The sequence below is a fragment of the Thamnophis elegans genome, chromosome Z, assembly GCF_009769535.1.
Source record: "Thamnophis elegans isolate rThaEle1 chromosome Z, rThaEle1.pri, whole genome shotgun sequence".
NCBI classification, from domain to species: domain Eukaryota; kingdom Metazoa; phylum Chordata; class Lepidosauria; order Squamata; family Colubridae; genus Thamnophis; species Thamnophis elegans.
The window spans coordinates 7946024-7963058 of NC_045558.1; the positions used below are offsets into that span (position 1 = coordinate 7946024).

The window sequence follows — 17035 nt, forward strand, 5'->3', positions numbered from 1 at the left end:
CCTGAAGTAATCTCAGTGACTTCTGACATCTGCTGGCTACCATCTACTGATCAGATGTTCTCCAGAACATGTGGGAGTACGCAAGTGGCAATGTAGTACAGGGTAGTTTTTGACATACAGCAGTTCATTTAGTGATTGATCAAAGTTACAACAGCACTGAAAAACACAACTTATGACCACACTTGTGACTGATGCAGCTTCCCCATGGTTATGTGATCAAAATTCAGATTGACATTTATTGATGACAGTTGCAATGTCCTGGGTTCATGGGATTCCCCTTTTGTGATCTTATGACAAGCAAGCTCAGTGGAGAAGCCTGATACTAACTTAACAACAGCAGCAATTTACTTAACAACTGTGGCAAGAACAGTTCTAAAATGGGGCAAAACTCACTTAACAACTGTTTTGCTTAGCAACAGAAATTTGGGGTCAATTGGGTCGTAAATCGAGAACTAACTGTATATCTGAGGGATACCAAATAGGAAGGGAAATGTCAAAATTGTAATACTAACTAGTACTACAGCCTATAGATTGACTTTCCTTCATAGACTCTAGTTTATCTTGCCAAATTGTAAAAAAGACAATGGATGGATGAAATGTACAGGTTTTATAGCCCATTTCAATCCACAGATCCTAGATGCAGTACACCAACATAAAAAATCAGAGGGGAAAAAATAGAGTTAATACTGTTTCCTTCCAAGATGTGGATCATAAATTGTGATTTATCAAAACATAGTGGGTAAGAAGATGCTGATTTTTTCAGCACCGCCCAATATCTTCTACTCAGCCTACAAAGGCGTGTGCAGCTGATGACTAATATTTTATTAATATGTATGTTTATTAAAATGTTCACTGGACCACATCAGGAGAATACCAGCAGCTTAATGGCAAGCACAGTCACCCTTCAGTTTAACTCATATACTGCTGTTGTTTCTCCAAGCAAAGAACAGGCGAGGTTCTTACTTCCCACTTCAGTCAGCAGGAGTTGCGAACCCTCAGCATTAGCAAAATGGATATTGGTCTAAATCCTTTGGAAGCTGCTGAGAATATTATCCCCAATTCTTGAGTGGTGTGTAAATTCACACAAAAATAGCTAATGCAAATGGTGCTAATTATGGCTTCTCCTCAATTAAAATTATCTTCAGAGAGTATGCCTACACTAGATCCCATATCAGAGATGTAGTGGCTGAAGCATCACAGTTGTTATTGTGAAGCGCGAACAACAAGACTCACACTTCAGAGTTCAATTAGCTACTCTATTGCTCATGCCTATTTCACAGGAATCTTCCCAGAATGGCAGTCGGTAACTGGGCTTCATTAGGTTTAATGGCATTCAACAGGGGTCAGATCTTGCCCTATTGTGCCTACATAAAGATTCCAGACTAATTCCCCTTTTGGTTCCTCACCCCTGTTCAGCCAGTCTTTTTCTGACAATTATATTCTAATTTTGAACAATATGTACATTGTAAATAGTCCTGCAGTGGACTAAGCTGTCTTCTCTTGTCTGTGTCTTGTTGCCCTGTCTTCCAAATTCATTCCCATAGTTTTCCCTGCCAACAGGGGGGCCCTTGTCTGAGTTCTTCTCCAAACTCCATTATTGGAACTGATCACAGAGAAAGGAATGGAACCACTCAAGACACTATCATTCCTTTTGAATCCTCAAGTCTGTTTGTATCCTGCCTTTATTATTTTTACAAATAAGACTGTGAATACACACCTTCCTCCTCTATTTTTCCCAGAACAAACACCCTCTGAGGAAGGTTGGGCTAGAGAGAGTGGCTTACCCAAAGTCACCCAATCACCTTTCATGACAAGGTGGGACTAGAACTCAAAGATCACCTAATGATTGGCCCAAAGTCATCCAGTGGGTTTTCATGCCTAAGGAAGGATTGGAACTCAGTCCTCCCTAGTGATTGGCCCAACATCACCCAGTCAGCATTCGTGCTAAGGTAGAACTCAAGGTCTTTTAGCCCAAAGTCACCCAACTGACTTTCATGCCAAAGGTAAGAATTGAACTCACAATCTCCCATTTTCTAAACTGGTGCCTTAAATTAATGGTATTGAAAGCCACCAAGAGAACCAAATGAACCAGGATAGTATTTTGGCTTCATCAGGTTATCCACAAATTTTGGTGGGTTTTTGTGAACTACTTAGAACAGGGGTGTCAAATTCAAGGCCTGGGGGCTGGATCCAGCCCAGGGGGTGCTTATATCTGGTCTGCAGGGCCGCCCCAGAAACAGTAAAGGACTGGCCTGCAGTGCCTCTGCCAGCAAAAATGGGAGAGTAGGAGGGTTGCAGGAGGCCAAAAACAGAGCTTGTGAGGGCCGCAGGTGCCACTCCCAATCTTTGTTTTTACTGGTAGTGAGTTGCAGGAGGCCATCATAGCTGAAATGGAACTTGGGAGCCTGTTTTCTCTGGCAGAGCACTTGGGCCGCCACAGGCACCCCCAATACAAGTGATGTTGAGCTGGCCATGCCTACCCTGGCCACGCCTACCCCAACCCCCCAAGATCAAACACAACCCTGATGTGCCCCTTAATGAAATTGAGTTTGACCCCCTGTCTTAGACTATGTTGGTATAGGTAGCTCATCTTCCTCAAACTATGTGTTTAAAAAGAGGGTGTTTTTTTTTTTAAACAAAAAACAGAACTTATTCCCGCTCAAAATATTTTGGTGCATATTGAATGGGGATCAACTGTTGTATAAATATGTAAGCAAAAATTCCAAATAAATGGAATTTATCTTAACATGCCAATCTTTAGTGCTACCTTCAGCAAAATGAAGCTACTAGTTTTACTATTTACACATATGCTTAATTCTTTATGAAACTATAATAACTAATAATATTAATAAAAATAAAAACTACCACAAAATACAATAAAATGTATTAATATAATAATGAAGGTAACAATGACAATCATCAAAGCTTGTACTACCAATACTTATGAAAAGTTGTGCTAATCTAGTCATACGAAGATTAATATCAGCTGAATTCAAGTCATTTCTTTTTTTTCTAAGTTAATATTTAGTAGTATTTTCTGTCTTACACTTTAATTCTTTTTTTTAAGCCAAATAATTTTTAAAACAATCTGCATTAAATTGTAGTTTGCAACTTTCTCTAGACCAGAAGTTTTGAATTAAACATCTCCCACAGTACATGGTTTTTTATATAATCTATGGCAAGCCTTCTTAAAACCATATTTACTTAGCGCAGGTGCTTTTTACCATGAAGTTTTCTGATGTAAGCTTTTTTTTCTGCCTTTGCATAATGATCATACATATAAATTCATCACACATTGCCATTACATAAATTATGGGAATTTTTTTCAACAGCTGCCTTATCGTCTCAGTCCTATTCTATGTGATGTTAACAATATATTTTAAAAATTCACAGTATTTTGTTGAGAGTCACCTTTGAAAACCTCTTTGATTTTATGAGTTCATTATAATTTTATAAATCTTATTACTTGCATACATTTCAAAATGTATTGTTCCCTCTTGAACTCTGTTGTTTGTGAGTATGAGAAAGAACAGAAATGCTTTTGCTAGTTCATCCTGGATCTTCTCGTTTCCTTAGCATATGTTGGTCACCACTTCATTTTGAAAGTGGGAAATTGGCAATTGCTATTTTGATTTCTGATCATTCTAGTAACTGGTTATTTTTGCAGCTGCCAGGAAAAAGTAATATCTTACATCCAGAAACAAATAATGATAGACACTAAAAAGAATACCCATTTATTAACAATAGTGTTTGTTTCAGAAAAAAAGAACTAAATTGAAGATTTTATTTATTTATTGAAGAGTTGATTTATTGTGGGTAGTTTTCTTCAAAAAAAATTTCCTCACAAGTATTGTTCAACAGTTTGGAATTCCAGCCATATATCTGACATCAGTACACTTGAGCGGGTTCAGAAGTACTTCACGAGAAAAGTCTTGCACTCTTCTGTACACAATAGAATTCCTTATGCTACTAGGCTCGAAATTCTCAGTTTGGATACCTTAGAATTGTGTCTCTTGCGGTCAGACTTGTTTTAATCGCAATAATACATATGCGAACAACCGCTTTAAACTCAATGTAAATCGTTCTACACTTGTCTGTAAAAAATATGATTTTTGTAATAGAGTTGTCAAAGTCTGGAATGCCCTACCTGATTCAGTTGTTTCAGCTATAAATTTTCACAGTTTCAGTAACAAATTGACTTCCATGGATCTTACTTCATACTTAAGTGGTCAATAGAGGGGACATGCATAAGTGCACTAATGTGCCTATTGTCCCTGTCATTGTATTTTTATTCTCTTATTCTTGTTCTCATTGTTTGACAAATTCCAATAAATAAATAAAATAAATAAATAAAATTTAGGGTTTTGTATCCCTTTTCCACCTGCAATAAAAAGAAGAAATGAGAAACATGCTATAAATTATGCAAAGGTCCCAGCACCCAGGCTGCAGACCAGAACCGGGCCTATTAGGAACCAGTCCACACAAGTTTCATCTGCACATGTATGGGAGCTAAGTAGCGCACAAAACCATTCCCCTTCTTCACTGTCACCACCGCCAATCTGTAGAAAAATTGTTTTCCCCAAAACCAGTTCCCTGGTACAAAAAAAAAAATACTGAATTAGAGGAAAACATCACTACAGATGCTTAATTCACTTCTGACTTTCATTAATAAGAGCTAGTTGTGTTTAGTGGTTAAGGCATCAAGCAAGAAACCAGGAGACAGTGAGTTCCAGTTTTGCCCTAGGTATGAAAGCTGACTGGGGGACTTTGGACCAATCACCAGGAGACAGTGAGATCAAGCCAGGGGTGGGATTCAAAAAACAATTATTACTGGTTTTGTGGGCGTGGCTCTGTGGGCATGGTATGACTTTGTGGGCGTAGCAGGAGGAGGATGCTGCAAAATCCCCATTCCCTCCCCACCCCATTAACCTGCTTTCCAGCTCCGTTCTCCTCTTCAGGACAACAAAAGAAGATCGGCTGGGAGGCAGTGGGGGCGGGGCCAGCCTATTTGCCGGTTCTCTGAACTACTCAAAATTTCCACCACTGGTTCTCCAGAATCTGTCAGAACTGGCTGAATACCCGATCTGGTTCTAGCCCCACCTTAGGCATGAGAGCCAACCAGGTGACTTTGAGTTAGTTACTCTGTCGCAGTCCAACCCACATCACAGGTTTGTTGTTGTGGGGAAGAGAGGAAGAAGAAGTATTAGGTATGTTCGCCATGATGAGTTATTTGTAAAAATAAAAGATGGAGGGAAATAAATAAATAAACAAATGAAATGCCTTAATGCCCATCTCTGATCTAATGAGAACTGAGCCATATTCCCTGAAATATCTTTTGGATTTAGAAACATGTGTTTGTCATAACAAAGACCATTCTGTACTTGACCCTTTGGAATTTGTTAAAATGGACAGACTCAGATAATTTTAATTCATTGTGAAATATGAGCCAAGGGAACTTTTCTATATAACTTTGGAGCTGGGCATTCTTTTTTTTTTTTACTCTGACAATTGGTACACAACTTGCTTTCCACATAATTTATGCTTGGGTGGCATTGTGCCAGCAGCCTTTTCATCAGAGGAAATGTCTTCCAGACTAGATTTGTGTTAAACAGTTCAGCCATCTTAGACATATCCGGCGTATCTCCTATTCTGCAAAACACAACCCTTGCCTGCCATAGATCCACTCCTACAATTACTACACCTGCTAGCATCTATGTGTCATTTAGGAACATTAGCAGGAATGGAGTTTGGAAAAACAAAGATCTCCTGCTCGCCAAAAGTGATAGATGAATAGGCACCACAGGGAGCTCTTAACTACCACAAGAGAACAAAAACTGAGTTAACTTTAGCAAACGTGGTGGACTCTTTCCTAATGACTTCCATGGGGTGGCTAAGGGGAGGGTAACCTAGATTTGTTCATTACAGTCAACATAACTATATACAAGTTGTCCTCAACGTATAGCCACAGTTGAGCCAAAAAGTTCTGTTGCTCAGCAAGGCAGTTATTAAGTGAATTTTGCCGCATTGTATGATGTTTCTTGCCACATTTGTTAAGTGAATCACTGAAATTGTTAAATTAGTAATATGGTTGTTAAGTGAATCTGCCTTCTCCATTGACTTTGCTTCTCAGAAGGTCATATAAGGTGATCACATGACCACAGGACACTGCAACCCTCACAAATAGGAGCCATTTACCAAGTGTCTGAATTTTCCTTCTTTGTGCATTGGGCTGGACATGGTAAGAAATTGAGATAGAATAATGTATGAGGGCTACTAGCTACCAGTCTCAGGAACTTGCTGGGCTACAATTGGTGCTCCTGGTGTCCTCCAGGTTGACAGTCTGGCTATTATTTCTATGCTGCTGATGAATGATATATCCCAACAACCAGGGGGAAGAATAATGTCTGTTCTTTAATTCTGGATCGCTGCCCATTTTCCCTTTAATGACAACTAACTAATAATCTTTTTCCTTTGATGAAACTGTTCATACCAGAGACTTCACTACTTTGGAAATGCTGTAGGTGTGGGCATGAAAAATGAAAAATAAAAATTATATTCAAGGACATAAGATATGCATTTTTTTGGCTTACATGGGCTATTCATGCGTATCTTTCTTGACCTAGACCTCCCTTTCTGAAGACCTGAACAAGAGGCAGCTTTTATCACCCCACCGCCTTTCTATGGAGCATCCCGAGGAACACTTTCAAAGGAAACGTGCTGTCAGTGCTGTTAGCATCATCACCAGTGCCCTGGAAGGTAAGACTTCCATGTGATATTCTACCTGGAACAGGCATCTTCAAACTTGACAACTTTAAGACTCCCAGAATTCCTCAGCTATTGTGGCAGACTGAGGAATTCTGGGAGTTTGTCCCCAAGTCTTAAAGTTGCAAGTTTGGAGACCCCTGAGCTAGAATATCGGAAATATCATGATATAGGCTGTCCTTGACTTATGAACTGTTTGTTTAGTTACTTTGAAAGTTACAGTGCTCTCAGAAAAAGTGATTTATGATCTGTACTCACATTTACAATCATCACACTGTCCTCCAAGGTCTTCATGTAATTGTAATATAAGCACTTGGCAGCTGGCTCGCATTTATGACCGGTTGCAGTATCCTGTGGTGACATGATCATGATTTGTCAATTTTCTTACTGATTTCTGGCAAAATCAGAAATTGGGGAGAAGCTAGTTCACTTAAGACCATATGACTGATTTAACCTCCATAATGATTTTCTTTATGACTGACATAAAAATGGTTATAAAATTGATTTATGGCCACGACAACTTATAATGGAAATTCTGGTCCCACTTGTGGTCGTATAGAATATCAACTGATGCACCACTTTGCTGATTGATTGTTGAATGGCACTATATTATATATCAGCCTTCCTCTAATCTGACAGCTTTCAGTTGCATTGGGACTACAAGACCCAGAATTCCTGTGCAGCATTTCTTAAGCTCTGGGGGTTGAAGCTGCAGTGCATCAGAAGGATGTGGGGAATGTGTCCTAAATGACAGCTGCTCTAAGAGATCTTTATTTAACCTTTGGGAAAGAAATCCTGCTAATCTCCTTTTAATAGGATTTTGTATTGTTTCATTCAGAAGCAACATTAGGTTAACTCCTAGCAGCTCAGAATTACACAGAGCAGTTGTATAAATATCAACTTAGAAGTAAGTAAGTTAGTTACATAATATGGCTAGAATGTAATCATTTATTACAGCGTGGAAGTTGCCTTACAAAGGGCATAGATATTATTCTGCAGGTTATTTCAGCGATGACACACAACTATTAGATTGCCCTCCTTGTCGATGATTCTCTGATACTTTTCATACCAGATAATTTTTCCCTTCCTAATGTATCTCATCAATAACTGGATCGACCTGTTCAAAGAGTATAGGTAGTGCTCCACCTCTGACCACAACTGAGTTCAAAACTTCTGTTGGTAAGCAAGTGAGTTTTGTCTCAGATTACGAACTTTCCTGTCACAGTTATTTAATGAATCACTGCAATTGTTAAGTTGGTAATGTGGTTGTTAAATGAATCTGGCTTCCCCATTGACTTTGCTTGTTGGAAAGACAATCATGTGACCCTGAGACACTGCAATTGTCATAAATACATGCCAGTTCCAAAATATTCAAAATTCCAAAATTTTGATCAAGGACTGCCTGTATATACTTCATTCCATACTGGAACTTCCTTTCCAGCCACAGTTTCCTAGGGTAATTTTGTATCCAGTCTACTTAGATGTAAAATTGGTAAAAAATAAGGGCAAGAAAAGAGGGAGGCATTTAGGATTGGTTCTGTGCCAAGGCTGTGTGAGTTATAGCCCTCCAGATGATGCCAAATTACAACCCTTAAGAACCCTGTTCAGTATAGCTAGTGGCAGACAATGTTAGGAATTGTATTTTAGCAGTGTCTGAAGGCATACAGATCTTTATTCTTTTTCTAAACCAAGACAGGATCTTCAGAATATTGCAGCTTCAATTATCACATTCTGAGAAAACATATCTCAACTCTTTTAAATTTTTATTGCTTTTTTAAATGAAAGGAACACATCCAATTCTTTTTTTAAATACAAGATAATTAAGTAAAAGAGCAAATACAACTTTGGCATATATTTATATGAAGATAATGCAAGTCATCTTAAGGAAGAGTACAGAAATTAAAAATGTAATATTTCTACACAGAAAGACAAAGATACAGCTAGTCCTCAGGTTACAACAACAATTGGGACCAGGATTGTTGTCACTAAATGATGCTTTTATAAAGTGCAGTTTTATGTGACGGCATGATTTAGTGATAACCAGTGGTGGGTTTCAAATTTTTTTAGAACCTCTTCTGTAGATGTGGCCTGCTTTGTGGGAGTGGCTTGCTGGCCATGTGAATGACTGAGAGTGGCTTGGAAGTCATGTGACTGGGTTGGCATGGCCAACTTGTAAAATGTGGTGAAATTCACTTAACAACGCTGTTGCTTAGCAACCAAAATGTTGGCTCAGAAACTCTGGCATTTGAAGCACGCAAGTCTTAAAGCTGTCAAGTTACAAGACCCTTGCACCCCTAACCCTTTAGGAAAAAAAAGTCCCAGGGGTGTTCAAACTTGACAGCTTTAAGACTTTAAGGTTTAGATAGGACTCTTAGAGGCGGGTGGGGCGATTGGTGAGCCAGCCAATCAGTGAGCGGCGGCGGGGCAAGCATGGTGCAGATGGGCAGGGGGAGGAAGCTGGAACCGGTTCTAAACAGCACGGTAGATTTGTGGAACCTCTTCTACAGAAGAGCTTAGAACTGGCAGGAACCCACCCCTGGTGATAACAATCCTGGCAGTTCTTGTTGCTATCATAACCTCAAGATGTGTAGCCCATTAAGAAGCAAATTGTAGAAGAGCAGGCAGAACTGGGGTATGTGTGTGTGTTTAAGTGAGTAATCTGTCTATAGTCGTTATGTTACCACAGATGTCTCAATCAATCCCCTCTTGAATTGTGTTGACTCTTACCTGGCACCAATTTAGTACTGAACCTTAATTGACTAGATTCTTGTGTCTAGGTTTGAGCAATAGATCTTTTGAACTGCAATTTAACTTATGGTCCGGATTTGTTGCAAATGGCATAAATCCCAAATAAGGAGCATAGGATTTCTATTGAGGGGGTGGGAGGCTAGAAAGGCCTAGGCTGCTGTGCGTGTATCAAAAGAAGCTCGGGAGGACTTGCAGGGTATTGCTAGTGGGAGTGATTTACTGGTGCAAATTATGAGTTTTCCTGCTGGCTTCCCCATTGACTTTGCTTTTGGGAAGCTGACAAGAAAGTTGTAAATGACAATCATGTGACTAAAATTGGATACTATAAGCATCTGATCCTGAATAGGTTGAAACCCTTTGCAAATGAATAAATAAAATCTGCTGAACGTTGCAGTAAATGCATTTATTTCCTTTCCTGCTTCCAACTACTGCTACTTACCCACCGCATGTTCTGTTCCCTCTTACTTAGAGCTTGAAGAATCTCAGCAGAAATGTCCTCCTTGTTGGAATCACTTTGCAGTAAGATTTCTCATATGGGATTGCTGCCCAATGTGGCTCTTGATCAAGGAGAAAATTAAGTTCATCATTATGGATCCTTTTAGCGACCTCACAATCACCCTTTGCATTGTGATGAACACACTTTTCATGGCCATGGACCACTACAAGATGACCAAAGAATTTGAGGAGGTGCTCAACGTTGGGAATTTGGTATGTAGATCATGTTTCATGTGTCTTGTTTCCTTCCTCCAACTGATTGTCTTCAGGTATGTTTGAGCCATGTCTCCCAAAGCTATTTTTAATCATGTTCTGGGAGTTACTATCTCAGCGCATCTGGTTTAGAAATGTATAATTCATTCCAACACGAAGATAAATGAAATGACATGATGGAGCAGATCAAGAGCCTAAGTAACCTAGTTGCCTATATTTAACAACAATCAGTCATATGCTTTAGGTGTGTCTTATTATTGTCATCTCTGTTCATAGTGCAGAGATTTATTTATTTATTTATTTATTTATTTATTTATTTATTTATTTATTTATTTATTGTTAAATGTATATGGCTGCCCATCTCACTCAGAAAAACAGAGTTATATAGGTCTTTAGAGGTCTTCTAGTTCAACCTCCTGCTTAATCAGGAGACCCTTATCATTCTGGGCAAATGACTGTCCAGTCTCTTCTTGAAAACTTGCAGTGTTGGAGCATTCACAATTTCTGGAGGCAAGCTGTTTCACTGATAGATTGTTCTCGCTATCAGGAAATTTTTCCTTAGTTCTAGGTTGCTTCTCTCCTTGATTAGTTTCCATCATCGCTTATTGTCCTGCCTTCAGGTGCTTTGGATAATCAGTTGATTCATTCTTTTTTGTGAAGCCTCTCAGCTATGATGTCATCTCTAGTCCTTCTCTTCATTAGACTAGACATATGCAGTTCTTACAAAAGTTCTTCATATGTTTTAGCCTCCAGTCTTCGTGTGGACTCTGGGAAGGTAACAAGGTTAAAAAAAAGAGTGCAAAATATTTTAAGAATGCCATAAAAGTCATTAAAAAAAGAATAAACTTGTTTAAAAACATTAAAAACATGCTATTAGTTTTATACTAGTAGAATTTATTAGTTTTAGGAACAAAACATGAGGGGAAATGGGGCAAAATACTGTACTTCATGTGATGTCATTACATAGTCATCCTGACCCATGTAGCTCCTGGTCATAAAAAGGAAAATAAAGGATATTGCCTGCCACAAAGAGATGGCGCTTTAGCTGTATAAGCTAATAACAATTGATTGCTTTATTTCCTATTAAACTTCCTTCCTGTTTTTCCTGTCCTTCACAGATGATGAACAGCCAAAGTTGTAAAATTTTGGCCTAATTTAAGAGTTAAAAAAGTGTACCCTCTGGGTTGCAAATGCCTATCATCCCTTGAGACCTTACATAATGGGGTGGGGTCAAAAATATGGAATACTTTTTGCAGTTTGACTAAATTTCTTATATAAATCATCTCTTATATAACTTTTAAAGGCATTAACTGTAAATAACAGTTGTGAGTTGAGTTCCTTGATGCTCCCTGAGCTTGATTGTTTGATTGTTTTCTTGCAGACATTTCATTACTTAGCTAGATAACATCAGTGTTAGTTGGGTAATTGTTGAGTAATGAAACATCTGCAAGAAAACAGCCAAGCTCAGAGAGCACCAAGGACTTCACATTTCAACCCTGAGTTACAAATATTGACTTCTATCGATAGCTGTATTTCCTTTGTTGAGATGTTACCAAATGCATAAATGTATGTGAAGCAGGGCCACTCTTTTTACCCAACCCCTGGCAGACATCCATGATTACTCAGAATCATAGGGCTGGAAGGGACCTTGGAGGTCTTCTAGTCTAATTCCCTACTCAAGGGAGTTATATTCCCTGCTCAAGGGAATTATACCATCAAAAGGTTGCCTAGTCTATTTTTGAAGACCTCCTCCTTTTGAACACTCATGACTCCAGGAGGGAAGCTATTCCATTGATTGATTGTTCTTGCTGTCAGAAAATTTCTCCGTATTTCTAGGTTGGATTTCTCTTGAACAAGCTTTCACACATTGTTTCTTGTCTTGTCTTCAACTGCTTTGGAGAATAAGTCAACCCTATCTTCTCCGTGGCAGCCCATCAAGGAGTAGAAGACCGATATCATGTCCCCCCTAGTCCTTCTCTTCATTAGGCTAAACATTCCTATTTTTCTCAGCTGATCATCATACAGTTAGGTTCCAGATCCTGATTAACTTTCTTGCTCCTCCCTGCACAGTTTCTAGAGTCTCAGCATCATTTTTTCGCATTGTGGTGATGAGAATTGGACCCAATATTATTAGTATAAGCAAAAGAGACTTTTGTGCATGTAATGATTAATTAATGACATTAAGATTTCAGGGTAGATACTTGTATGAGAATTAAAAGGCAATGGAATGAATGCCCAAGGAAAAGTTCAATTCTCCAAAAATAAAATGATTGAGCGATTGTGGTGGAGAAATAAGGGATAGCTCAAATTATTTCTGAGCTAAATATGTGGCAGTCTTTAGATTTTTAAAGAATCCTGTGGTTTGCTATCAAACATATAGCATGGCCAGTGCTGCCTTTCCCAAATACAACATAAGCTGTATCCTCATTAATCTGGGAAACCACCCATAACAAGGCAATCCTGCTTACGCTGAATATCCTGTTTCTTTTTGCAGATCTTCACTGGGATTTTTACGGCTGAGATGGTGTTTAAGGTTATAGCATTGGATCCATATTATTATTTTCAGCAAGGCTGGAATATTTTTGACAGTATAATTGTCACGCTAAGTTTGATGGAACTAAGCCTTTCCAGCATGGGAAATGTGTCTGTGTTACGCTCCTTTAGACTGGTAAAATATTTTACCTTTCTCTTTTTCTCTGAGTCATAAAATGCAAAGCCTTTGCAACAATCTTAGCAGGATTAAAATAAAATAAAATAAAATTGCATACAGGATAGTAAAGGTAGTCCTCCACTTACGAGCACAATTGAGCCCAAAATTTCTTTTAGTCAGCAAGGCTGTTTGCTGAGTGAATTTTGCCCCATTTTATGAACTTTCTTGCCACAGTTCTCAAGTGAATCCCTGCAGGTGTTAAGTCAGTCACACAGTTGTTAAGTGAATCTGGCTTCCCCATTGACTTTGCTTGTCAAAAGATTGCAAAAAATGATCATGTGACCCCGGGGCATTGCAACCATCATAAATATGAGCCTGTTGTCAAGTGTTGATCATGTGACCATGGGGAGGCTGCAATGTGTAAGTGTAAAAATGGTCACAAGTCATTTTTTTTCAGTGCCACTGTAACATCAAATGGTCACTGAATGAATGGTTGTAAGTTGAGGATTATCTGCACTTTATCTCCTTTCTTGTATGTGACATCATTTAACTCCTTACCCATGTTTACCATTTCATCCAATTTCCTACAGTGAGCCACTGATTTAATTGTACTGTAGCAGTAACTACTGATTCAACTTACCCTGGTTTCTCAAAGGGCCTGAAAGCTACAATTCATCTCAAGGGTACCATGTTGATGTAGGCAGTTTGACATATGATAATTATGGGTGAACATCATTGTGCTCTTTTCAAAACGATCTGCATAGCAAATACTGATTAATTTAAAATAGTTTTATGTCAGGGGGTGAAATGGCTTAGCAGCTAAAGATGCTGAGCTTGTCAGCAGAAAAGCTGACAGATAGGTTCAAGACCAGAGCACTGCCTTGAGGATGGGGAGAGCTTCCACTACCTGCCCCAGCTCCTCCTAGCAGTTTTAAAGCATGTAAATGCGAGTAGATAAATAGGCACCACTTTGGTGGGAAGCCAGTGGTGTTCTGGGCTCCTTGGCATATAGCCATGCTGGTCACTTGACCATGAAAGAATCTTTGGACAACACTGGTTTCTTTGGCTAAGAAATGGAGAATAGCACTGACTCCTAGAATTGAACATAACCGGATAGGGAATCTTTAGGTTTAATTTTATATCCATTTTCATGTTAATCATCTCAAGCAGTGCACTGAGAGCAGTACCAATAATCCAGAGGCCAAGTGGCAAGGTAGAGAAGGTTGATCTACAAACAACATTAAAAAAATCACTCTTTCAGTCCTACAAATGAAGCATCACCTTATCTGATGATCTTTGTCATTACCCCAATCTATAAGAGAGGATAGCGATTAACTAGGTATCCTAGTTCCAAGCTTTACCATTCTTTAGATTAGTCCTTGGTTTATAATGACAACTGGTATTATTGTTACCATCACTAAGAATCATACTTGCAAAGCCTAATGTCATATGGTTATGTCACTTAGTAACAGCAATTTTAGCAGTCCTAGTTGCTGTTGTTAAGTGAGGTCCTGCAGATCTTTAAGCTAGGATTTGAGTTGACTGTGATTTCCTGCTGGCTTCCCCATTGACTTTGCTCATGGAAAGCCAGCAGAAAATGTTGGAACCGGCAATCACATGACTGCAGCTCAATGTGATGCTGTAAGCATGAACTAGGCACAAAGAGCAGAGGCTGCAGTCACATAATTGTGGGGGTATAGGAGTAACCTGAACTACAAGAAATTATTGTAAGTAACACTTGTTCAGCACTTTCATAACTTTGAATAGAACAAATATTTATAACCTGAAGACTAACCTATATGCCAGAAATGCAACCTTTGAACTTGGCTTCATTCATGTTTGCTTCAGGCACAGTTCAGTGTAGTTGCTTTCTGCATCAACTACAGTATTCAAACAAAGCCTAAAGAAAGCCCAACACAGAATGTGTTATAGTAGTCTTCTATTGTGTAAATGATTAGGATTAGTTTATCCAAGCAAAGGATTTAGTTCATGCCCATATTGGCACTTGTGAGTAAGCAAGCTGTAGTCCACAGCTTTCATGATGCCCTTAGCTTAGCCCCATCTTTATAGCTCCCTTAGAGATTGCAATTCTTATTTGCAGGGGAGTAGGCGAAATCAGAACGGTTGCTCTTTAAAAACACAGCAAACCCTTAAATAGGTATGATGTAAAAGATAAACATTTTGTTTATCTTTCAGTGGCTTCATAGATATTTCTGCAGATTTCTTGGCAACAGTAGAATAGTGGTTTGCTATTGCCTTTTTTCAATGTGTCCCCCCCCCCCAACTTCCCACTCTAAAGATTTTTTTGCAGACTGTCTTTCAAGCAATAGCCAGGTCCAACTCCACTTAACCTTATTGAGAAGAAACAAGATCATTTAGATGTTACCATCTAAGGTTAGCACTTCTGTTTTGAACCTTGGTCCAAATGAGCCAAATATCCAAGTCCACTCTTCCCAGTTCAAGTTGTAACTTGAGGTCATATCTCCTATAGAGCTTCAGACTCCCTGCAAATCTCCCCCCTCCCCCAATTGCTTGTCTTTTACTAAAGCTTTGGAAGACAGGATAGGACTCTCCTCTCAAGATAAGAGGGTTCATTCAAAGTACCTCTAATTGAGACAGGTGTGAGAGTTATGCCTGCCATATGCAAATTGGGCTGATGTTTATTTATTTTCCACAAACTAAGGCTAATATATGAACAGAAAGTGAAGGCTAGAGCAACAGAGCTCTTATCCTTGTTTTAATCCTCACTGGCTCTTCATCTTCTTCAGTTTACAGGGACTCCTCAATTTAGGAACATAACTGACCCCAAAATGTCTGTTGCTAAGTGAAACAGTTCTTAAGTGAGTTCTGCCCCATTTTACGACCTTCCTTGTCATAGCAGCTATATGAATCACTTCAGTTATTAAGTTAATAACAAGATTGTTAAGTGAATTGTGGTTTCCCCATTGATTTTACTTGTCAGAAAGTTGCAAAAGGGGATCACATGACCCCGGGGCATTGCAACCATCATAAATATGAGCCAGTTGCCAAGGGTCTGAATTTTGATCAAGTGACCATGGGGAATGCTGCAATAGATGTGTGAAAAATGGTCATTAGTCACTTTTTTCAGGAATGTTGTAATTTTGAATGGTCACTAAACAAACAGTTGTAAGTTGAGGACTACTTGTATATTCCATCCACCCACCCACCCACCCGCATTAATATCATTCAGTGATACTTCTTTTAGTTATGTTTTTGTGTGTGTGTTTTTTTTTTATTTACAGCTGAGGGTCTTCAAGCTTGCAAAGTCTTGGCCAACATTAAATACGCTTATTAAAATCATTGGAAACTCGGTGGGAGCCTTGGGAAATCTTACCCTTGTCTTAGCCATCATTGTCTTCATTTTTGCCGTGGTCGGGATGCAGCTCTTTGGAGATTTGTACTACAAGAACGTCAGCAGAATCAGCAACAACGGAATGCTACCACGCTGGCACATGAAGGACTTTTTCCATTCTTTCCTCATCATCTTCCGCATCCTTTGTGGAGAATGGATTGAAACTATGTGGGACTGTATGAAAGTCGTTGGTCAGCCACTGTGTCTCCTGGTGTTCTTGCTGGTCATGGTGATTGGAAACCTGGTGGTAAGTACTGCAAGGCATTTTGCGGGGTGGAGTGGGGTGGGGTTCCTTCCATATCTTCACTGCAGCTTCCACTGTCCAGGGGCTGATTACGGGTAACCACAACATTTATGTTGCTAAGCAAGACATTTGTGAGTTGTTCCTCATTTGCTAGCAATCCCATTTTATGGCCTTTCTTTCCACTGTTGTTAAGTGAATCACTATGGTTGTTAAGTTGGTCATGTGGCTATTAAGTGAATCTGGTCTACCCATTGATTTTGCTTCTGAGAAGGTCACAAAAGGTGAATATGTGACCCCGGGACACTGCAACTGCCATAAATATGAGACAGTTGGCAAGCATCTAAATTTTGAATGTGTGATCCAAAGGTTATATTCATCAGGTTCTGACCAGTTCTGGAGCAGAAATTTTGAGTAGTTCGGAGAACCGGTAAATACCACCTCTGACTGGCCCCACCCCCATCTATTCTCTGCCTCCCAAGTCCCAGCTGGTCGGTAGGAAATGGGGATTTTGCAGCAACCTTCCCCTGGAGTAGGGTGGGAATGGGGATTT

General features: G+C 39.3%; 1 protein-coding gene across 1 annotated transcript in view; it reads left to right on the top strand.

Annotated features, from left to right (window-relative positions):
• Positions 1-17035, top strand: part of LOC116521105 (sodium channel protein type 5 subunit alpha-like) — a 286693-nt gene that overhangs the window by 105835 nt on the left and 163823 nt on the right. The window contains exons 11-14 of the mRNA XM_032235761.1: positions 6624-6756; positions 9980-10218; positions 12713-12886; positions 16132-16488. Of these exons, the coding sequence (XP_032091652.1) occupies positions 6624-6756; positions 9980-10218; positions 12713-12886; positions 16132-16488 (903 nt within the window). The remainder of the gene's footprint in view (positions 1-6623; positions 6757-9979; positions 10219-12712; positions 12887-16131; positions 16489-17035) is intronic.